At 48.1% G+C, this 23,017-nt stretch overlaps 2 protein-coding genes across 4 annotated transcripts; one reads left to right on the forward strand and one right to left on the reverse strand.

The window, feature by feature from the left end:
* Positions 1-210: 210 nt before the first annotated feature.
* SPATA2L (spermatogenesis associated 2 like) lies at positions 211-4,286 on the reverse strand. 3 transcript variants are annotated; one of them, XM_043989603.1, is made up of 3 exons: positions 4,184-4,286; positions 3,613-3,916; positions 211-2,046 (listed from the first exon to the last, which is right to left on the reverse strand). In XM_043989603.1, the coding sequence occupies exons 1-3, from the start codon at positions 4,282-4,284 to the stop codon at positions 1,042-1,044; spliced, it is 1,410 nt and encodes a 469-aa protein (XP_043845538.1). In that variant the 5' UTR covers positions 4,285-4,286; the 3' UTR covers positions 211-1,041. The 3 variants fall into 3 exon arrangements, with proteins under 3 accessions (XP_043845538.1, XP_043845540.1, XP_043845539.1); XM_043989605.1 differs by lacking the exon at positions 4,184-4,286 and adding an exon at positions 4,030-4,153; XM_043989604.1 differs by lacking the exon at positions 4,184-4,286 and adding an exon at positions 4,021-4,153.
* Positions 4,287-7,487: 3,201 nt separating this feature from the next.
* On the forward strand, positions 7,488-14,896 carry LOC122742033. The gene is made up of 6 exons (XM_043986005.1): positions 7,488-7,620; positions 9,382-9,489; positions 11,003-11,142; positions 11,255-11,351; positions 11,532-11,656; positions 13,679-14,896. The coding sequence occupies exons 1-6, from the start codon at positions 7,536-7,538 to the stop codon at positions 13,853-13,855; spliced, it is 732 nt and encodes a 243-aa protein (XP_043841940.1). The 5' UTR covers positions 7,488-7,535; the 3' UTR covers positions 13,856-14,896.
* The last annotated feature ends 8,121 nt before the right edge of the window (positions 14,897-23,017 follow it).

Here is a 23,017-nt window from a genome sequence, read left to right on the forward strand (position 1 = left end):
TAGATCATGAGGGTTTCAGATTTCGGGGAAGGCCCAGGCAGGCTGATGGTCCTGGGTGTGTCACACAGTATTCCTGTTTTCAGCATGCCTACAAAAAGCAGCTATGGGGGAGAAACGATGATTTGTGTTTGAAGCCCCTGGGACAGCCAGCTCGGAACAGTTCTGTAAAAGAGCTAATCAAGAACAGGCAAAGAAGATCCCCCGTGAACACTCCGTTGCCTCACACACTTTAATACAGACAGCCACCTACACAGGACAGGTCCAGCTGTGCCCAGGCCCTTCCTCCACGGGCACAACCCTGCGGGTCAGAAGGGTCTTGTGGGAAAGTAATGTTTCCTCTGGAGTCACCTGGGCAGGACAGAAGGGCAGGCCAGCCCCAGCTCCATGCCCAGAAGACTGTCCTCATCCCTGCCTCACACCTAGATGCTGGAGGAGATAGGGAGAGGGAAGCTGGTTTTATAGATAACCCAGCGGGCTTTCTCCTTGCCTTGCTAAAGACTTACTTTGCCTCCCCGTTTCCAAGAGGCAGGAATTCCTTTGCGGGTACTTCCAGCTGACATTGTTCTAACACTTTAAGCTTTTTCCAAATCTATCATAAGCAGGGCAGCTAGGTGGCGCAGTGGATAAAGCACTGGCCTTGGATTCAGGAGGACCTGAGTTCAAATCCAGCCTCAGACACTTGACACTTAACTAGCTGTGTGACCCTGGGCAAGTCACTTAACCCTCATTGCCCCGAAAGAACAAAAACAAAAACAAATCAAATCTATCATGAGGTTGATAAGGTTGTTGTCAGTCCTCCCAGGCCCAAGTTTCCTCAATGACAAATAGGGATGACTTAACGAAGCTCGCACAATTAGTTGGGGGCAGAAGGTGCTAGAACCCAGGTCTCCTAAGGGGCTGAATGGGTTGGGGAGCAGGATTACAGACTCCTTCCTTTCCTACTGAGCTGGAGGGGTCCCATCCCCTCCATCGACCAGGAGAGAAGCCGGTCTCCTTGGAGGAAGAGGGGGGACAGCCGTACAATTTGGGGGAGTGCATATCTTAGGGCCGGGCTCTGGGGGGACTCTCATAAAGCAGGGAGTCCAGCTGGGTCCTCTGTAGCCAGAGACGTCGCTGCTTCTCACTCTGTAGCTCGTGCAGCGTGTGGCCCAGGCGGCAGCTATAGACAGCCTGGCAGTGGCTGGCATGGAGCTGGCAGCATGTATCACAGCAGTAGGCGGGCAGAGTGCCCACTGGCAGGCAACCATGAAGCTGGTAGCGCTGGGGCTCCCCACCAGATGCAGAGGGAGAAGCAAGGGCCCCTTCAGCAGCCTCGAGATGCCCACTGGCCCTGACGTGCCGGGGGGAACGGCTGGGGCTCTTGCTCCCAGCAACTTCTGGAGTCAGCTCCCGGCGCAAGGCAATGAAGGAGAAGGTGGTTCTCTCTTCTGTGGGCTCTTCCAAGGCCTGGTAGGACAGGCTCTCCTCAATGGGCTCCTCCACAGTGGAAGGCTCCCAACTGCTGCCATTGTCCCGAAGCTCCCTGGCACTGGAGGCCACGTGGCCAGTGCCCCACAGTTTGGCACTCTGTTCCCAGATAGGGGGTTGATAGGCTAGCTCTGGGGAGGGAGACTCTGGCCCAGCGAGGGGCTCACCATACAAGGAATCATCCTCAGGACTTTCTTCCAGCATGTCACTGTACAGATCAATGCCGGCAGAGTAACCGACCAGTGGCCTCGTGGGCGGCTCTCCGCCTCCCGCCAGCCGCCGCCTCAGCCTGTCCACACACGTGTCCACATCGCCGCTGGCTCTCCGCTCCTCAATCAGTTCCTCTGAAGACAGTAGGCTGGTTCCCAGCTTGGTCAGGATCTCCCCTAAAATCTCACACTCCAATCTCAGAGCAAAGCAGCCTAGAGCTACCTGAATCAGCTCATAGCCTGGTGGGGGGGTGGCCACGACCAGGTGGTGTTCATCTCTCCTGGTGTAGCCCATCTTCTGGAAGCACTTGGTGATGAGGTCCTCTGAGAGCACACCCTTCAGGAAGTGGACATAGCCCCCGGAAAAGGTCTGGAAGCAAAAGGAGCCATGTTATTGATTTGGGGGTGCTCTGCCTGTCTCAACTCTCTTCCCTATCCAGCGATGACTGAGATTTCTATCGACTTACAAAGGATCTCCTCACAGCAACCTCGTGAAGTTGGCAGTGTAAGTGTTATCTTCACTTTACAGATAAGGAAACTGAGGGTCAGAGAGGCTAACTGACTTTCCCGGGGTTACACTGTGTCATCTGAGCCCAGGTCTCTTCTGACTCCAAGGCCAAGCTTCTTTCTTACAGATCAATGCTTCGTGACCCCTGTTTGCCCAAGAAAATTTTACAGACCCTGGGTATATAAGTATATAAAATAGGGTTACATAACCTTTTACCGTTGCCAAATTTTTCACGACCCTCACATTCAGTTATGCGACCCCATATGCGGTCGAGACTCACAGTTTAAGAAGCTTTGCTATAGATCAGGGACACTAATCCCTTTAGGTGTCCGTGGATAGAATTCCCAGGATCCATGAACTTGGGTGGAGAAAAAAAAATTACATCTTTATTTTCACTAACCTCTAACTTTCCTTTCGTTATTTAAAAAGATTGCTCTGACGGGGGTCCCTAGGCTTCACCAGGCTGCCGAAGGGGTCTATGACCCCAAGAAAAGGAAAAAGAAGCCCTTTTCCTCCAGACTCTGTAGTACGCTGCGAAACCGACCAGCAGGTGTCGCTGCTGAGATAACCTGGTTTTCCAAGTTGTCCCCTACGTTCCTGGTGAGGCTGGTGTTGCCACAGTAACGGAGTGGAGGTGTTACTCTCCCACGCTGCCCAAGATGACATCACTCAGCTACCTCCCCAACATTCAGAATCCACAAAGTTGCTGGGGCAATCTTTTTTTTTTTTCCTCCAGCTCGTTCTAGCTAGCATCCTGATTGACATGACAGTTCATCGCTACCCTGGAGAAACCTTATTCTTTATTGCTTCTGGGCGTGGAATAAACAGGAGTCAAGAAGATGAAATAAGTGGGAGGCATAGGATTTTCACCTGCTGGGGAACTGGGCCCTCTCTGTAACCTGTCCTCATCTTCTTTGACCTCAGTATAGTCCTCATCTGCTCATAGGATTTGGGACCTTAGGAATCATTTTGGGCCAACACTTGTTTTACACATGACGACACTGAGGCACAGAAAGGGAACCTAACCCCCAATCCTGCCCCTTTCCACTATTCTACATACCTACTTAACCCCACTCTAGTAAAACTGCCTGTGGCTGAGAGGGTCCCCAGGGGATAGAATTTTTCGAGGAAGGTGATTTTTGAAGCTTGGGCACCTAGCCTAGGCTCTGGTGTCCCCATCCCTAGGGGTCCAGGCAGAGAAGTTCGGAGTCTGGGACCACGACTGCTCTACTCCCCTGGCCCCAGAAAGAGCAAGCAGCCCCCTCCCCATGCCCCCAAGCTACTCTGGCCAAGTGCGGGTGGCATTCCTTGTCTCCCCACTCCCCGCCCCCAGCCTGTGCCCAGCACACAACTCGGGCCCAGCCCCAGAGCTCACGCCACATTCCCCTTGGCCCCGGCAGAGCTGGGGAATTCCCGGGCCGCTTCTACCTTGATGGTGGTGAACTCCTTCCTCCAAGGGAAGAGGTAGAGGTGGACAGCAGCTAGCTCCAGAAGCTCGAACGCCCGGGCCAGGTTGCGAAGGGCAGGGGCCAGGTCACTTCGGCCCCACAGCCCATCGGTGAAGAGGGCCAGGGCATCGTCCTGGAGCAGCCCGTGCAGGTCGAAGTCCTCCACGAGGATCTGCCAGAGCACGGCCCGCAGGATGGGGTCTGCACAGACGCCCGAGCCGCCCCTCCGCCGCTCCCGCTCCAAGCACAGGCGGTAATCTTCCGACAGGGAGCTGGCGCCCATCCTGGGAGGGGTGGATGATTAGGTGCGGAGTCCCATCGACCTCCCCCAGGACCCCTCCACGAGCACCATCCACCGCCCCCAGCCCAGCGCCCCCAAGAAACTGACAAGCCGAACCAGATGTTCTTCCCCGGCTGCCTGGGAGCCCGAGCCACATCTGCTCCCCCAGAGGAGCAGGTTCAGGCCGCCCCCACACCCGCCCCCGGATCCCTGCCTCAGCCAGTGGATGGGAAAGGGGAGGGGAGGCGGGAACCCGGGGAGGTGTCGCTACCTGCCCAGGTTCCAGGAGCTGTCTCCGACGCCCGTCTCACAGCCCAGAGCCCAATGGACCAACAGGCCCCTTCCGCCTTCGCGGGGGTCTCTCCCCCCCATTGGTCAGACACGGGGGCTGACGCATACGGGGCGTGGTTTGGGGGTTCCGCCCCCCCTTCCCCGCCCAATTTTGGAGTTTAACTGTGTCCTTGCTGGGCAGAAGGAGATGGAAGGACCCAGGGGGTTTTTGCAGAGAATTGGAAGGGTGAGGGTGGGGAGCGTTGGGGAAAGGGGCGGGGGAGGGCACCTGAGGACAGGGAGCAAGGAAGACAGTGGAGGGGGGCGGGGGACGCTCCGATCCATCAACTGACCAGTCGTCATCGGCATCCAGATTTGGTGTCCAAAGATGAGGCTCTACCAACTCTAGCTGTGTGATTGTAGCCAAGTCCTGTTCTCTAGGACTCGATTTCCTCATCTGAGAAATAGGAGGATTGTGCCTTCCAGCTCGCAGTCCCACGACCCTGGTGGGATTCTGGGCCAGAGGGCAGAGGGCTCTAGGGAGCACGGATTTGGAAGCACTGGGCTCACGACTCCCGATTCACTTAGGGGTTACTCCCCGTTAGTCCGGCAGTGGCCCGAAAGAGTCGGGAAAATCGCGCTCTCTGCCTAAAATACGGCCAAACAGAGGCCAGTAAGCCCGGGGCCGCTGTTGTCTGGCTAGTCTGGCCCGAAAAGCTGTTGAATTTTTACACGTGTTTCAGCCTCACTCTCTGACAAGGGAAGCTTCCTCCATCGGACTATGCGAGGCACAATTCATAACACTAAGACCAGAAACCTGGGTTCTCATCCCAACCTTGCCCCAACTTTGCTCTGTATGGGCCCCTCTGTGGGCCTCAGTTTCCTCCTCTGTAAAATGAGGGGCGTGAATAATAACCTAGGGTCCTTTCTAGTTCTACCAAAGTGAAATCAGTTTTCCTACGGCAGGGAAGGAGTCAGGAGTCTTCTGTTCCTTCCCTCCTCTCCCCTACCCCATTCCCGCAGTGCCCACCTCAGGCGTCCAATTTTACTGGGACGCTAGGTGGCAATACTGGGCCACTAGAGATCTGCGTTCGCTCCCTGCAGAGAGTAAATAGCTGGTCTTTGACCTCCCTAGCCTGTCAGCATCACAGAATCATCAAAGGTCAGAACTGTAAGAGACCTCAAGATCCTAAAACTCCTCGTTTTACGAGTGTGGAAACTGAGGCCCAGAGAAGGGAACATCGTACAAGAGATAAGAGCGAGAATCAGGATCCAAACCCGGGTCTTCTAAAGCTTATCTGCAGGATCTTTTTTTTCCAGGACCCCAAACAAAACTGGCTCTGCATAGGGTAGGCGAAGCCCTTGGAAGGCTTCCTGAGACTTTAGCAGGGTTTGGAGGGGAGGGGAAAGGAGATGGAGCTGGGCAGTAACCAGTAGAAAACCCTGCCTTCTTTTCTCTCTCTCTCTCTCTCTCTCTCTCTCTCTCTCTCTCTCTCTCTCTCTCTCTCTCTCTCTCTCTCTCTCTCTCTCTCTCTCTCTCGTTGGGCAATGAGGGTTAAGTGACTTGCCCAGGGTCACACAGCTAGTAAGTGTCAAGTGTCTGAGGTCATATTTGAACTCAGGTCCTCCTGAATCCAGGCCAGTGCTTTATCCACTGCGCTACCCACCTGCCCCTCAAACCCCTGTCTTCTCGATGCTGTGTTTCACAGTTCTCCCAGGACAGAACAAAGAAAAGAGAAAGCCCATGGGCCGCAGAAAAAGTACTGAGGTTTGGAGCCAAAGCCCTGGGTTGGACGCCAGACTCTTCCATGTTGGAATCTATAGGCAGATATTCTAGGAGAGGTATTTTCAGGCTTAATGTGCAGAAGTCTCTCTCCAAATGTGGAATGAATTCCCTTATTCCCAGACAAAGGTATGAGGGCAGTGGATAGAGCAAAGGACCTGAAGCCCACAAGTTATTGTTGTTTTAGTCATTTTTCAGTCGTGTCCAACTCTTCCTGATCCCTGATCTTGGCAAAGATAGAGGAATGCTTCACCATTTCCTTCTCCAGTTCATTTTATAGATGAAGAAAATGAAGTAAATCGGATTAGGTGACTTACCCAGGGTCACACAGCTAGTAAGTGTCTAAGGCCAGATTTGAACTCAAGAAAAAGAGTCTTCCTGACTCCAGGCACAGTATGCTATTCACTGTGCCCCCTAGCTACTGGAAGTCAGCAAGACCTAAATTCAAATTCTGCCTCAGACACTTGGGTGTCTGAGCTGGATGACACTGGGGAGGTCACTTATCCTCTTTCTGCCTCAGTTTCCTCAATTGTAAAACAGGGATGATAATAATAGCATCTACCTCCCATGGTTGTTATGAGGATCAAATGATAAAATGTTTGTAGAGTGTTTATCACAGTACCTGGCACATAATAATCCCTTTATAAATGCTGGTTTGTTGAAGAAGTTGAGTGATACAGCTAGGCAGTTCAGTAGATGGAACAAAGGACCTGAAGCCATCAAGGCCTGAGTTCAAATTCAATCTTTTTAAAGCCGCAGTTTCTTCATCTGTAAAATGGATATAACAAAAATAACATCTTGTAAGAATCAAATGTGATACCTTTGCAAACCTTTTAAAAACATTACATAAATGCTAGCTATTGTAGAGGGGATTAATTGCTCAGGGATGGATTGGAAGAGTTGGCCTGTGAGATCCCAAGCAATTTTCTTTCCCTCTTGGTAAAATGAGGGAGTTGGAGCCTATGATCTTCCTTCCTTCCTTCCTTCCTTCCTTCCTTCCTTCCTTCCTTCCTTCCTTCCTTCCTTCCTTCCTTCCTTCCTTCCTTCCTTCCTTCCTTCCTTCCTTCCTTCCTTCCTTCCTTCCTTCCTTCCTTCCTTCCTTCCTTTCCTTCCTTCCTTCTTTCTCTTTCTTTCTTTCTTTCTTTCTTTCTTTCTTTCTTTCTTTCTTTCTTTCTTTCTTTCTTTCTTTCTTTCTTGCAGGGCAATGAGGGTTAAGTGACTCGCTCAGGATCACACAGCTAGTGTCAGGTGTCTGAGGCTGGATTTGAATTCAGGTCCTCCTGAATCCAGGGCTGGTGCTTTATCCACTGCGTCATCTAGCTGCCCCCAGCCTATAATTTCTAAACTCCTTTCCAGTTCTATGTCCCGGACTACACAATAGACCTAGTAAATTAGCTTGCAAGATTTGGGGAGTTGGCTGGCAGCCTAAGGGGCGGAGCCAACATTACTAAGTGCTAAGGAATTGGCCAGTGAGACGCTCTAAGGGTGGAGTCTCCAAGGGATCTTTTCTACTTAATCTCTCCTCACCGCCAAGATTTAGCTTCATCCTCTGGGCACCCTGCCTGGAAGCATGCCCCCTTCGGAGCGCCTGGTCCTGGTGCTGGGAGGAGCTGGGACCGTGGGCTCTGGGATCGTGAAGTCGCTCCTGGAGAAGGGTGAGGGACTGGGGGGAGAGTCTGATGGGTGGGATTATGGCCCCCAGTTGGGTGGCAGCTCACTGGGGGGTGCAGAAAGCAGCAAAGCAGAAGGTTAGATGGGGCTGGGCGGGGGGGGGGGGAGTGTTAGAGAGGGTAGCTGAGGAAGCCTGGGTCATAGAACTAGAAGGAACTTTAATCCAACTTCCCCCAACAGAAGGGGATACTGAGACCCAAAGAGATCACACCGCTAGGAAGTAGCGAAGTTAAAGTCTGAACTCGGGCCCTTTGACTACAAATCCAATGTGCTTTCCGCGCTACCTTGCTGGTGTCTTGCCTGGGGGATGCAAGCTCTGCATAATATACAGTCTCACCTCCGTACTCATTCCCCATAATCTTGGAAGAATACTTTCATAACCGCCTGGGAAGGAGCTAACCCCAGGTTTCTCATTCCAACCCAGCCCCAGCATTTTCTTTTCTTTCTTTCTTTCTTTCTTTCTTTCTTTCTTTCTTTCTTTCTTTCTTTCTTTCTTTCTTTCTTTCTTTCTTTCTTTCTTTCTTTTTTGCGAGGCAATGAAGGTTAAGTGACTTGCCCAGGGTCACACAGCTAGTAAGTGTCTAGTGTCTGAGGCCGGATTTGAACTCAGATCCTCCTGAATCCAGGGCTGGTGCTTTATCCACTGCACCACCTAGCTTGCCCCATGTGCCACCTAGCTGCTCCCAGCCCCAGAATTTTCGTAGAAGCTCCTGGACCATAAGTCTGGTCAGGTGTCGCTTTTTTATTTTCTTGAATCCTTTCTTTTTCCACTGGACTTGGAGATGGAAGGAGCTGCAGAGCTGGGATGGAGAGATGACAAGGAGCACAGTGGGGGAATATCCTGATTATAGGTCAGTGGCCCAGCTCCCAGGGCCAGACAGGACTAGACCTAGGCTTCAGGAAGTCACTTTCTCCCCTTCCCCATCTCCCACACACCATATCTGGGTGACCCTTGGGCAGACTGTTTGAACTTTCTGGACATCAGTTACTTAATCCATAGAGTGAAGTGGTTATAGGATTTAGATCCAGGAAGCACCAATAGGGAGTATGTAATCCAGGGATTTTTTTTTTTTAGTGAGGCAATTGGGGTTAAGTGACTTGCCCAGGGTCACACAGCTAGTAAGTGTTAAGTGTCTGAGGCTGGATTTGAACTCAGGTACTCCTGACTCCAGGGCCGGTGCTCTATCCACTGCACCACCTAGCTGCCCCAATCCAGGGATTTTTAATGTGGGGTCCACAGATAGATTTCAAGGGGTCCATGAACTTGGATGAGAAGAAAATACATCTTTATTTTCACTAATATTTAAATTCAGCAATTATGAATTTTGGAACTATTAATTATCCTGGGAAGGCTTCTACGGGCTTCCTCAGCCTGCCAAAGGGGTCTTGAAACAAAAGTAGGTGAAGCATCCCTGCTGCAGTCCAACTCTCTCCTTTTAGAGATGAGGAAACTGAGGGCCAAGTAGGGGAGGATTTGTCTCCAATTAAAGGAAGCAGCAGAGCTGAGATTTGAACCCTGATCTCCTCTAACTCTTTCTACTTTGTCCTGTTAGTTGGCTTAGTTCCTGTAGTTCCTGCTAGTTCTAAATTTCTGAGATTCATTTGCTTCCTAATGGGTTCAAGTCAGGTATCCAGGGCCAGATTTAACTGAGGGACTCCTGGTCCAGACCCTTGGCCAGTGGGGTCCCACTCTGTAGACTCATATTTCTAGGAACCTCAGTCCTTACCTTCCTCCACCTCCATAGGGTTCCAAGTTGCCGTCATCTCCCGAGATGCCACACGCCTGGAGAAGCTTCAGAACTTCCTACCAGCAGAAGCCCACAAACGCCTGTTCACCATGGTGGGGGATGTCGGTGAGTCACTGCCTTAGGTCTGGGGTGGGGCAGGGATTCTGGGAGTGGGGTTGGGCCTTGGGCTTGCACCAAGAGGCAAATGTGGAGCCCCATTGTGTTCTGGGAAGAGGTGCATGGGGAGGAGAGGGCAGGGACCAAAGGTCCTTTAGCTCTCTGAGGTAAACCCAGCCCTTTCAGTATTAGATTCATACGTATAGGACTGAAAGGAACCCTAGACATGAGCTGGAGAAATACTCTAAAGCAGGGCTCTTTACCTTTTCTGTGTCCTGACCCTTCAGGCTGACTAGTGAAGCCTGCACTTCTCCTCAAAAGAATGTCTATAAATACATAAAGTAAAATGCATAGTGTTATAAAAGAAACAAATTCTATTAAAATGCAGTTATTAATTTTTTCTGCCATACTATTTGCAGGATAGAAATTGGAACTCAAAATTTTATTTAAAATGTTTTAACATTTAGTTGGAAGAAAATATTATTTAAGATTTTTAAATTTATTATTATTTAAGAACTTTTTCTCTGGAGGCAGAGCAATGGAAAGAATGTTGGACCTGAGTTCATATCCCATATCTGACACTACCAGTGTGGCCATGGGCAATCACTGAACCTCTGTGTGTGTGTGTGTGTGTGTGTGTGTGTGTGTGTGTGTGTGTGTGTGTGTGTGAGAGAGAGAGAGAGAGAGAGAGAGAGAGAGAGAGAGAGAGAGAGAGAGAGAGAGAGAACGAGAATGAGAACACAGTGCTGGGCACACAGTAAGTGCTTATAAATGCTTGCTGACTGACAGAATATGTCAAGGTGGGGAGAGCTGTTCCGTTTGTATGGAGCATAAAGTACATGGAAGGGAAAAATATGGAAGGGGGTAGGACCAGAGGACTTAACATTCCTCCCAGCTCTAAATCTGTGATCTAATACAATTCCCTCATTTTACAGATGAGGAAACTGAGGCCCAGAGAGGTTAAGCAATTTGCCCAGGGTTACAGAGGTAGTAAGCATTGGAAGTGGGATTTGAACCCAGGTCCTTGGACTCCAGAGTGTCCAGAGGGGAAAAACTGCCACACCAAGAGGCTGTTCTGAGGCTCCCCAATTTCAGCCAGCTCCAAAGGACAATGCAGGGATGGGATTTCTCCCTTTACCAGATGGTCCAGGAAGGACAAGTAAAGGGTACCCCTTCATGTACCTGCACTGACATAGGCCTCCCAGTCTCACTCGAGGAGGAATGCGACTGTCTTCAGAAGACCTGTGAAGCGCTCTCTCTCTCTCTCTCTCTGTCTCTCTGTCTTTCTCTGTCTCTGTCTCTGTCTCTCTCCAGGGCAATGAGGGTTAAACATGACTTGCCCAGGGTCACACAGCTAGTAAGTGTCAAGTGTATCAGGCCAAATTTGAACTCAGGTCCTCCTGGATCCAGGGCTGGTGCTTTATCCACTGCACCACCTAGCTGCCCCTGAGGCTTTCTCAAAGGCAGGATAAAGCAGGAGGGGGAGCCCCAGTTTCTTAGTCATCCCCCTTTCCCTCCGTAGGCACCGAGGAAGGAGCAGAAGCTGCAAAGGCATCCCTGCTGAGAGGAGGCAGGAAGGTCACTGATGTGGTTTCTTCTTTGGGCTTCAGCTGGTGGCAAGGGGGGCCACCCCACACCCAGAGCCTGAAGGAGCTGCAGTGGGTATGGACCGGGTATGGGGGGAGGGAGGAGGAAGGGAAGGGGAAAGCAGGGGTGAGGGGAATAGGGAAGGGCAGTGACAATTGTGGATAAGACACAGATCCCTCCTGCCTAGGTCCTGGAGACCTTGCTCCTGAGCACCTTCACTGCCTGGAAAGCCTTCTTTCCCCTGGTCTCGGAGAACCCTGGAGGTTCCTACACCTTTATCACAGGTGAGGCTCTGGCCCTGGGACTAAGCAATAAGCAGGGTGACCAACGGGGTCTGCATCACTCTGGGGTCCCCGGGTGTCTTGGGAGCCCCAGAGGAGTAGCTGTTGGGGTCGTCCATCCCCTTTTCTTCCACCCCACAGCTGGACACCCAGCCTCTGTCCTTCCTTTCTGTTGTATTCCAGGGAGTGCAGGAGATCGCCTGCTCAGGCCAGGCACCGGCTTCCTGACCCTGGGGGCCTCCGGGGCTCTGGCCTTCAGCAGGGTGGTGCGTGAGGAATACCCAGATGTCCCCTGTAAGCTAAATGAGGTGAGGAGCCTTGGGCGGAAAGGCTCTGTAATGAGGGTCTGTAATGTGGTCCTGAGCATCAGGCATGGGGGCGGGGGGGGGTGAGCCCTAACCATTGGAATTCCCAAAAGACTCAATATTCAACTCGATTCAACTTAACAGTATTAACCACCCTGTGCTGGCCCTGGGAGAGATATTATTTTAGATAAGACACAGTCCCTTCCCTCATGGGGTCTATCATCTAGAACAGGGTTTCTTAAACTTTTTCTCATCTCAACTTCTTTTTATCATTCATTCTTTTTTTTTTTTTTTTTGGTGAGGCAATTGGGGTTAAGTGACTTGCCCAGGGTCACACAGCTAGTGTTAAGTGTCTGAGGCTGGATTTGAACTCAGGTTATCCTGAATCCAGACCCGGTGCTTTATCCACTACGCTACCTAGCTGCCCCTCAACTTCTTTTTGTCCGAGAAATTTTTACACAACCCCAAGTGTATAGGTATATAATATGGGTATAGATAACCTTTTACTGTTGCCAAATTTTCTGCAGCCCCCACATTTAGTTACACGACCCATCCCACAGTTTAAGAAGCTTTGGTCTAGAAGAGAGATTAGACACAAAGACAAATAGCTATGATACAAAATAATATCTGATAAGTACGTAAGAGGTGAAAACTGTCCTGTGAGGTGTGAGAAGGAAAAGGGCTTTACTGACTGAGGGATCACAGAGTACTTTGCAGAGAAGGTAGAGTTTGGATGGGCTGTTGAAAGATTAGTATGAATCTGCAGAGCTATAATTAGTCATTTTTGAGCCTGGGGCAATCTGAAGTGTGTGTGTGTGTGTGTGTGTGTGTGCGCGTGATGGAGACCCTGGCTGTGTCTTTGTGTGTGTGTGATGAATTCAGAGACACCAGGAAGTATTAATTATATTCTTGCCTGTGTGTTCTACATTGCCCACCTTTGGGGCAAAGACCTGATCCTAGTTTGTTATTGTGTAGTCATTTTTTAGTCCTGTCTGACTCTCCGTGACCCTATTTGGGGTTTTCTTGGCAGAAATGCTGGAGTGGTTTATCATTTCCTTCTCCAACTCATTTTTTAAAATGAGGAAACTGAGGGTGAAGTGACTTGCTAACAGCCATTTGGCATTTGAAGATAGGGAAGATGGGGCAGCTAGGTTGCATAGTGGATAAAACACCCAGGCTTTGATTCAAGAGGACCTGAGTTCAAATCCAGCTCAGACACTTGACATTTACTAACTGTGTGACCCTGGGCAAGTCATTTAACCCTCATTGCCCTGGGAAAAAAAGACCATCGAAGATAGGGAAGGTAGGGACATTGTAAGCATAGGAGACAGTATAAAAGAAAGGCACGAAGTTGGGAGAGAACAGTGTCTGGCACATAGTAGGTGTTTAACAATTGCTTGTTGACTGACACAGAATATGTTGAGGTGGGGAGAGTCATCCAGTTTGTATGGAACATATAGTACACAAACAGGAATAATACGAAATAGGGCTGGAATTGTGCAGGACTTAGAAGGTTGGGCAAAGGCATTTTGATCTTTATTCAGAAGGCAATAGGAGATCTTAAGACAGATGCATGACCACATGCATGCATGAGGAAAGTAAGCCTGACAGTTGTATGAGGAAAGTGGCCTGACAGTTGTATGAAGGGAAGATTGGAGGGGCAAGAATCGAAGTTAGAAGACCTGGATGGAGGTTCCCACAATCGTTTGGGAAGGTGACAGTTCTTATTCACTTTAGTTTAAATCAATAAACATTTATTAAATGCCTCTTACTTGCCAGCCCTACGTACGTACCAGGGCTGCAAATACAAAAATGAAAGCTGTCCCTGCCCTCAACCTATTGAAGGGAAGTGATAAGTATGCAGGAAAGTAGATAAAAAATAAAGATGCAGGAGTGCTGCTTGGAGAGAGACTTCTTGTAGGAGCTGAGTGTTAAATGGGACCCGCCCTCAATTTCCACTGAACCATGTTCTATATGGGGAGGAGAAAGGCTGATGATGTGTTTCTCTGACTCTCTAACACCCAGGTGAAGATCAATATGGGGGTTGCACACTCTGAAGCTCTGGGTCCTGGCTATGTCAGCCACCTGGAGGTTGGCCGGGCTGTGACATCCCTGGTGGATAAGCTTGCTGTCTCACACACTGTGTTGTGTGTAGACTCCCCTGCTGACCTCCAGGTCCTGACCTCAGATGGAAAACTGTGACTCCTACCTTCTTCCAGGAAGCATACACCGATCTCCAGCTGGTCGCCACCCACACCCCTCCCCATTTCTCATCTCTAGAGAACTTCCTTTTCCAGTTGAGGATGCTTATAAAAGCTCCCTTACCCCGGGCTGTCTCTACATTGAACCTTCTGTTTTCTTTATCTCTTCCTCTTACTATCCAAGACTCTTCCAGGTGGGGCCCCAGGTGAGACTTGCCCTTCAGCTTGGGAATGGTGGATTTGAGGAGGGAGGCAACAAGCTGAGTGGTCAGCACATGGGCACGGGAACTTGCTACACCAGGGAAAGAGCAGGAGCTGATATAACCTAGAATGTCAGTGACATTTCTGAGGTCCATTATATTGGGCTATGTAGGAGGAAGGCTCAGGTGCTCCAGGCTTTGCTCTTGGTAAGAAAGGATGCACAATGGAAGAAGCCAACTCCCAAAATGTTCAACCATTTGGTTCTGGAATTCAGAGACCCCAGAGTCTTGGTGGGAAGGTGGGGATAGGAGGACAAGAAGGAACCAAGAGACAGCAATAAAGCCTGGGGCTGATCCCTCCCAACTCAAGCCAGAATCACACAGGACAAGAGTTTATTTCCTAAAAAGTAGCATCTGTAGTCATCTGAGCATCACCTCCTCTCCCTGACTCCCATCCCAGGAGGCTAGAGATCAAAGACATAGGGTAAAAGCCCCTGAAGAGATGAGAAACAGAGAATGATTCTCCCACACCATCAGCCCCTGGAAAGTCGCCCTTATCTAGTCCTAATTGCCTTCCCCTATGCGCTTTCCCCACTATCCCACCATCCTCCTCTCTTTTATTCCCAATGCCTTCCGCTTCCTGGAATACCTAACGTTCCTAATCTGATCCTTGGCTGGACCATTTTCAGTGATAGCTATCCCCAGGCTGGAGTGGATAATATCATCAACCCCCACCCCACCCCCAAGATGCCCAACATTTCTCCCATTCATTTTGTTCTCTTTTAATAAAATTTGGGGCAGCTAGGTGGCGCGGTGGATAGACACTGTCCCTGGAGTCAGGAGGACCTGAGTTCAAATTTGGCCTCAGACACTTAACACTTACTAGCTGTGTGACCCTGGGCAAGTCACTTAACCCCAATTGCCTCACCAAAAAAATAAAAATAAAGAAAAAAAATAAAAATAAATAAAATTTGTACAAATTCCAAGTTGCTTCTGATCCTTGGTTGGGGGTTCTCTGGGGGTGGACTCTCCTGAATCTTGCCCCCTAATGGGGCACAAAAAGGAAATATAATACAACAAACATTTAATAGGCACGTCTATGTACCTGGCACTGTCCTAGGTGCTAGGGATACAAACACAAAAACCTGAGTCAGTCCTCAAGGAGCTTACATTTGGAGAAAAACACATACACAAATAAATGAACACAAAAAACCATAATTTTGCAGGCACATGGGACACTTTTTAACGAGAGGAATAGGAGATATGATAAGAGTAACCTTACCTTGGCGTAAAGCTTTTGTTTCACGTGTTAGCTCTTTTGATTCTCACAGCAAACCACTGCTTTTAAAAATCATTGACCTTGGATTTCACCAAGGTCACAATGGGACTTTGCAATATTTTCCTGTCCTACTGAAATGCTCAAGAATAGAAATGGATAAGTCAAGTGTAACCATGGTGACCAGATTCACTGCACATTTAAAAAAAAAAATCTCAACTCTCAACTGCAGCAAGGTCATTATTCTACTCTTCCCTTATTGGTTGTCCCCTACAGCAGCTGTCCCATATCTTCTCTTCTCTTCTCTTCCTTCCACACCACCCCCTCATTCTAATCCTCACAAATGATCACCTGACCTCTTCCCTTATTGAGAAAATGGAGGCCCTTTGCCTTGAGCTGCTTCTTCTCCCCTTCTCTTTATCTCATAGTCCTTTGACATCACCCCTTCCCCCATTTCTGCTCCTTTACTCCAGCCTCTGATGAAGTGGTGGCCCCTCTCCACAAGACTGACCCATCTACACGTACCCTGTATCCCATCCCTTCCAGTAGCTTGCCGGTACATTCATCTCTCTAGTCTAGTATTCTTTGCTGCCAACATGTACTCCCAAGTCTCCCCATCCTTAAAAAGTCCTAAAGAAAAAAAAAGTCCTAAAGAGACTCTACCATCCCCTCAAGTTATTATCCTATATCTCTGCCCTTGAAATGTCATGAAATTTGTGCTTTTCATTGTTCCCACTTTCTCTCCCTCTAACTTGCTTCTCTGCCCATTTGTTACTTCCAATTTTTCTTCTCTCATTTCCAATAGTTTGCAGTCTAGTTTCTGACCTGGTCACTCATCTGAAATTGCCTTCTCTAAAGTCATCAATGATCTCTCATTTGCTGGATTCTCTCAGTCTTCAAACTTCTCAACTTCTCTGATCATAATAGTAGAGGACTACATGATGAAACATGGTGCCCCACCCCTCCTGACAGAGAGAGAATAGACTCAGAGTGCAGACTGAGAGAGACTTTTTGGATGTGGCCAATGCAGGAATTTCTTTTGCTTGGCAAGACATATTCGTTACAAGGGTTTTCTTTGCCTTTTTCTGTGTTTTTTTTTCAGTTGTGGGGAGAGAAAGAATAGATTTTTGTTAAGTTTTTGAAAATAAAATTTAATTTTAAAAAGAGCTAGCATTGGTCTTAGTAGAGTCAGAAGCAGTAAGCTCATATTCCAATTCCCAATTCTTCTGCTCATGACCTTCAGCTTCTCATATGCAAAATGAGTAAAACAATATATTCTAATTGAGGGGTGAAACATATAAACAGATAGGTATATCCATAGGCAAGGATAGATATATTGGTATACATCTCTATCTACATATCTATATGTAAGTATACATACATATACATAAATACATACATACATATATATATAGGATAATTTGAGGAAGGAAAGAGTCCTTAACAATTTTGGGGAACAGACTTCTTGTAGGAGTTGGCACATGAGCTGAGCCTTAAGGGAAACTCAGAATTATAAGAGGGCAAGTGAGGAGAGAGAACATTCCAGAAATGGAGTTAAGAGTGCTGAATTGAGACAACAACTGATAGACCAGCTTGATTGGAACACAGAGTGCATGAAGGGGAATAATGGGCAATATCCAGAAAGGTAGACTGGAGCCAGATTGTGAAGTGCTTTCAGTGCCAAGATAGGGAGTTTCTATTTTATCCTGAGGCACTAGGGAGTCATTGAAAGTTCCTGAAACAGTGGAGTATCATGATCAATGCTTTAGGAAGATTATTTTGTCAGTTGTGTGGAGGGTGAACTAGAGGAGGGAGAGACCAAATGCCAGGAATCTAATAAGGAGACTGATGCAATATCGATCAGACAAGAGGTGATTAGGGCTTGAACTAGGGTAGTGGCCAGGTAAGCTTATTGAGTGGGGATGGTTTCCTTCTTTGCACTTGTATCTCCAGGGTCTATCATGGTACCTGTCAAACAGGCACCTAATACATGCTTGTGGAGAAGAATGAGGACTTAGAAGAGTCCCCTGGTTTTAGAACAGAGCGGTTTTAGCTGAGCGGCAAGGTTGGAAAGCAGACTGCAAAAGCTCGGCAAGTGAGAGAAAGCAGGTCAAACGAGTGTGGACATCTGGGAATGAGATTTGGAAAATGAGATAAGGACATCAGACTTGAGTGAGAAGACCTTCAGTCTAATCTAGAAAACCGCAACAGAATTCTTCTACACGCCGCTCTGTGGCTGGGGACAGGTCGACTTTTTATCTCTTGGAATTCCTTCCAAGATTATATCTCCAATCTATCTCCTCTGTACAGAGCTGTCATCTCCTCCATTAGCTGTGAGCTTCTCGAGGCCAGGACCTGGTTTGGTTTGCCTTTCTTTGGATTCCTATGTCATTAGTGTCAGGCACACAGTAGGTACTTAGTAAATGCTTCTTCACTTAACTTGACTTATTGGGCCTCAGTTTTCTGATCTATAAAATGGGGATGAAAATACTCTATTTACTTCGAAGGGTTGTTATAAGGAAACGGTTTTGTATGATCAAAGTGCTATTATTATTATTCCATCATTACGCCTCCCCCGCCCCCCAGTGCCTGACACATAGCTGGCACTCAATAAATACTTACCAATTTATTTTATTTTATTTTATTTTTAAGACTGGATCTCCCTGTCTTGCCCAGGCTAGAAGTGCAGGAGCTATTCACTGATCGATCCCTTTCTGATCGGTAGAGTAGATTCAACCTGCTTGATCCTGGCTCAATTCTGTTCATCCCTCCTTAGGCAGTCTGGAAACCCCCCATATCCCAGAGCTGACCATATGAATGTGTAACTTAGTGTGGACACCCCCATCAATTCAATGCATTGCAGCTCAGAATTCTAGCACTCAAACAATCCACTAGCCCCAGGGGTAGGGATTAAGGTGTATGCCACCACACTGGGCTTGGTTTTATTTTTCTAGTTGCCAGCTTGTTTCTGCTGCAGACACTGTTTATGTATCAGGGGAATATTTTGGTCCTGCTTCCTCATTAGACCGTGCTCCTCAGGTATGGGGATTGTATGTCTCTTCCCTTTTCTCTTCCCCTCCATACAGATTCTGTACACTGAAGTAATTTTACTGACTGCTTAAAAAAAGGTGTGCCCAGCTGCTTGTGGGATGAGGGAAATAAGAACAAAGGCCATTGTTCTCCGAGGTGCTTTCCATGACTCTTGGTGACCCTCAAGGCCCGGCGGGGCTCCAGAAACTTGGCAGTCACACAAAGGGCCAGGTTAGATCATCAGACCAAGCCTTAGTCTGGGGATGATGGGGCAGTGACTCAAGTGCTAGGACTCGGGGCCCAACCTGTTGGCCCTTGCCAGGAGGGCTTGCTTAGGTTACAAACTCTAGAAGGGAAGAGACAATAGAGTTCAATCAGGGGTCTATTACTCTCTCTCTTTTGTTTTTTAGTGGGGCAATTGGGGTTAAGTGACTTGCTCAGGGTCACAGCTAGTAAGTGTTAAGTGTCTGAGGTCGGATTTGAACTCAGGACCTCCTGAATCCAGGGCCAGTGCTCTATCCACTGTGCCACCTAACTGCCCCTAGGGTCTATTACTCTTGACCTGTCCTGACTGGCAGTTCTGACCATGAATGATTTACCTTTCCTATACCCAGGTCCTGATTCAAAGTGCACCATGCAGGAGGAAGAGAGTGGGATTACTCTAAGGGCAATAGGGACATCTGCCTGTGACTTTCCAGGGGGATCTCTACTTTGTTTTGTTGTTGTTGTTTTTGAACTTTTATGGATGCCTTTTGTTTTCACATTACCACCATTTCTAGATGTAGCTTTGGTGAGCCTTCATTAGTAACAGAAACAGCTGTTAAAATTCAGAACTGTTCTGGTACATGGTAGATTTGACTGGTGACAACATATGCAACATTTCTTTTTTTTTTTTTAAGTATTTTATTATTTTCCAGTTACATATAAGGATAGTTTTCAACATTTGTTTTCACAGGATTTTTAGTTCCAAATTTTTTTCTCCCACCCTCCCTTCCCTCCTTCCTTCCCAAGACGGAAAGTAGTCTGATATAGGTTGTATATGTACAATCACATTAAACATATTTCAACATTAGTCATCTTGTGAAAGAATCAGAACACAAGGGAAAAACCTCAAAAAAGAAGGAAAAAAACAATCCCAAAGTAGAAACAGTATGGTTCAATCTGCATTCATAATCCACAGTTCTTTTTTCTGGATGTTGAGAACATTTTTTATCATGAATTCTTTGAAACTGTTTTTGCATCGTTGCACTGCTGAGAAGAGCCAAGTCTATTACCATTGTTCATCATACAATGTTGCTATTACTGTGTACAATGTTCTCTTGGTTTTGCTCCTCTCAGTCAGCATCAGTTCATGTAAGTCCTTCCAGGTTTCTCTGAACTCCTCCTGCTCATCATTTCTTACAGCACAATAGTAGTCCATTACATTCATATACCACGGCTTGTTTAGCCATTCCCCAATTGATGGGCATTCCCTCGATTTCCAATTCTTTGCCACCACAAAGAGAACTGCTATAAATATTTTTGTACATATGAGTCCTTTTCCCTTTTATATGGTCTCTTTGGGATACAGACCTAGTAGTAGTACCACTGGGTCAAAGGGTATGAACAGTCCCATAGCCCTTTGGGCATAGTTCCAAATTAACATATGCAACATTTCACACTAGTCCTCCACTTCTCCCATGAAATGAGGCAAGTGCATGTTTCCATCTCTTCTCTGGAACCAAGATTAATCATTATACAATAATACAATGAAGAAAGTTTTTCTACTTTCCAATGGATGGTTATGGTGGACAAGGGGAGAAACAGAGGACTGACCTTGGAGAAACTTAGAACCTAATCTTATTTGATGGAGATTTGCTTGGTCCATTGGAGTTAAGCCCCAATAGGTACTTTGCAGCTTGTCTTGGTGTAGAATATCAAAGATACCAGCCGAATATGATGAGAGAGGAACTGTGGATGCTTCAGCCCCATTCTTATTTTCCCATTCTTGAATTCACAGACCCCAAGACATCATGGTATAGTGGACAAAGGACCAGGGTTCAGGAGAATTGGGTATGAGTCCCAGCAACTTGCTATGTGACCGTGGGCAAATTAATTTTCTCTGTGCCTCAGCATCCTTACTTTTTTTTTTTTTTGGTGAGGCAATTGGAGTTAAGTGACTTGCCCAGGGTCACACAGCTAGTAAGTGTCAAGTGTCTGAGGCTGGATTTGAACTCAGGTCCTCCTGAATCCAAGGCCAGTGCTTTATCTACTGCGCCACCTAGCTGCCTCAGTATCCTTACTTGTAAAGGGGTCCAATGAGATAATCTCCAAGGTCTCTTCCAGCTTTGCCATTCTGTGATTTGGGGGCCAAATGTGGAAAAGGCAAGGGAATAGTAACAGGGGACCACCCTTCCTGACTAGTGCACTTTAGGGAGTTGGGGCCTGAGCTGTTGACTAGGGTAAGGGTTCAGAAAGGGCCTGGATGATCTTCCTACAGGAAGCCAGGCAGGAAGCTCGATTTCCAAGAGTTCAGACCCTTGCTGATCACCTTCATCCACTTGGCTCCCCATGGGCCATTTTTCTACCTTTTGGAGCTCACCTCATTCTGAGGGAACAGGACACTGTCTTCTTGGTGGCAAGTGGTCACTGCTTACTTGGTCCCTTCCCCAGAGGAAATCTACAAACTGTCCACTTCCCTTCTGCTCTTTTTTGGACACATTTTCAAGGCCATTCCTCCCCAGACTCCAAGTCAAGAGCACCTGGCTGTTTTTCGCTGCCCAACATGCCTTCCCCCCTCCACCTCCCTTCCCCCCAACTCTGAGGATGCCAGTAGGCTGGAAATCAGATCTCTTTCTTCCCAATCCCCTGTTGTACTAGTCCCAGTGGGGAGGCTGGGGTGCAGCGGGGTGTGGCTGATACGGCTTGACATGTGTCTTTCCTCCTTAGGGAGGGCCTAACTTGCCAGACTCAAGCTTTCCAATCTAGGCCTCTTGAACCCTGGGGGCAGACAGCAGCTGCTCTGGGAGGAGCCCGTCCCAGGAAGCAAGGGGGCTTTCTTTCCTCTGGACAAGGGCTTAGGCCCTAGGGTGTGATGGCCGGGATACATCCCATTGCCCCTTTTATGAGATGGCTGCTTATGCTCTTAATGATTCCTGCATCGAACTGTCACATGGCCTGATGTTCATGGAAGTCTGGCTACAGGCGTTAAAGCTGACGTTCTTGTGGTTTTTAATGAACAAGCCGAGGTGTTCCCTGTAGAGCCCTCTTTCTGCAGACTCTGTGGCCTCTACTCAACCCTCTTGGTCTGTCATGCTTTGGAATTTGAGATTCACTCTTTCCTCTAGGTATTGTTTTCTTTACTGACTGCATACCCCAATGACATCTCCCTCAAGTTGTCTCCCCATTCTTGTATGCTCCCCTCCCTGCCAAGGTGGGGCCTCTATAGATTCAGACATATGGTCAGGAGGCATAGGACCACGTGGTTGGCTGAAGGCATGATTTCACAGACTGTGTCTTGAGCTCTTTTTTGGGGTACCAGCTGGTGAGACCCCAGCTGCTCACCCCAACCCTGGTCTTTCTTTGAATTCTTTCTTCTTATGTCTCACACAGACTTGAAAATCTCCATACATGTCATTTCAGTGGTGTACCCAGAATCCTGCTCTGAGATTGGCTGGGGGAAGGGAGGGCGATAAAATGAAGGTATGTGGAAGCCCAGGGCCTATCTCAGTAGGACTTGGAGCAGGAGGTAAAAGAACAAGACCAGAGACTGATTTTGGCTTGGAAAGTAAGGATTAGCACCACCCCAGGTGTCATTCCTGAGAGCAATAGATATCCCTTGTAAAAGGAGACAGGAGCCCCTCCACAGCTGGTCTGGAGAGTAGAAAACCATTCCCAAATCCCAATAACTTTTGGTGTGACTGGAGTCTCGAAAAGCAAGTTTCTCTCTGGTGTGGTTGAAGAATTTTCTCCTTGCCCTCCTGCCTCTTCCTGTGTTCATGACACCTTCTACCCCACCATTTCTGATAAGCTAAGGGTTCTTAACCTCTTTATGTTATAGACAGACCCCAATGGCAATCTGGTGAAGCCTATGGACCCTTTCTGAAAATAATGGTTTCAAATGCATCAAGTATACAGCATTATAAAGGAAACCAAAGGGTAGTGAAAGATGCAATGTTTTTTCCATCAAAGTTTACAAAGCCCCTGAAATCTCTCCATGGCCTCCAGGTTAAAAGCCTCTGACTTATAACCAATCTCCCAACACAGGATTGCTTGGCCACCTCTAATCTTACACCTCTCTCTGCACTGAGCTGGGGGAGGGGTGGTGATTCATCCCTCCAAGTCAAAGTACCCCCTCTCCCAGAGTCCTTATGAGTCCTCAGAGTTCCAGGAAGTCCTGGAGATTCTCCTGGGGGATAAACAGGTGCAATCTTAAGCATCCTTTTTACCCTTCCTTCCCTATAGCCCCACGACCAGGCGCCTATGGAGGTCTACTGCCACACCCCAAAGGGAGGGGACTGCAGGCAAGGGAGGAGGGCTGGCAGGGTTAGTGGAGTGGAGGAAGGCAGACTTTCTAACTTCAAGAAGCCTGCCCCTTTGGGAGAGATGCAGATAACAGCCAAGGCTCAATCCACTCTGTGGGGAACATGGGAAGGGTAAGCAGGCAGGCAGACACAAG

Source organism: Dromiciops gliroides, chromosome 2 (assembly GCF_019393635.1).
Source record: "Dromiciops gliroides isolate mDroGli1 chromosome 2, mDroGli1.pri, whole genome shotgun sequence".
NCBI lineage: Eukaryota > Metazoa > Chordata > Mammalia > Microbiotheria > Microbiotheriidae > Dromiciops > Dromiciops gliroides.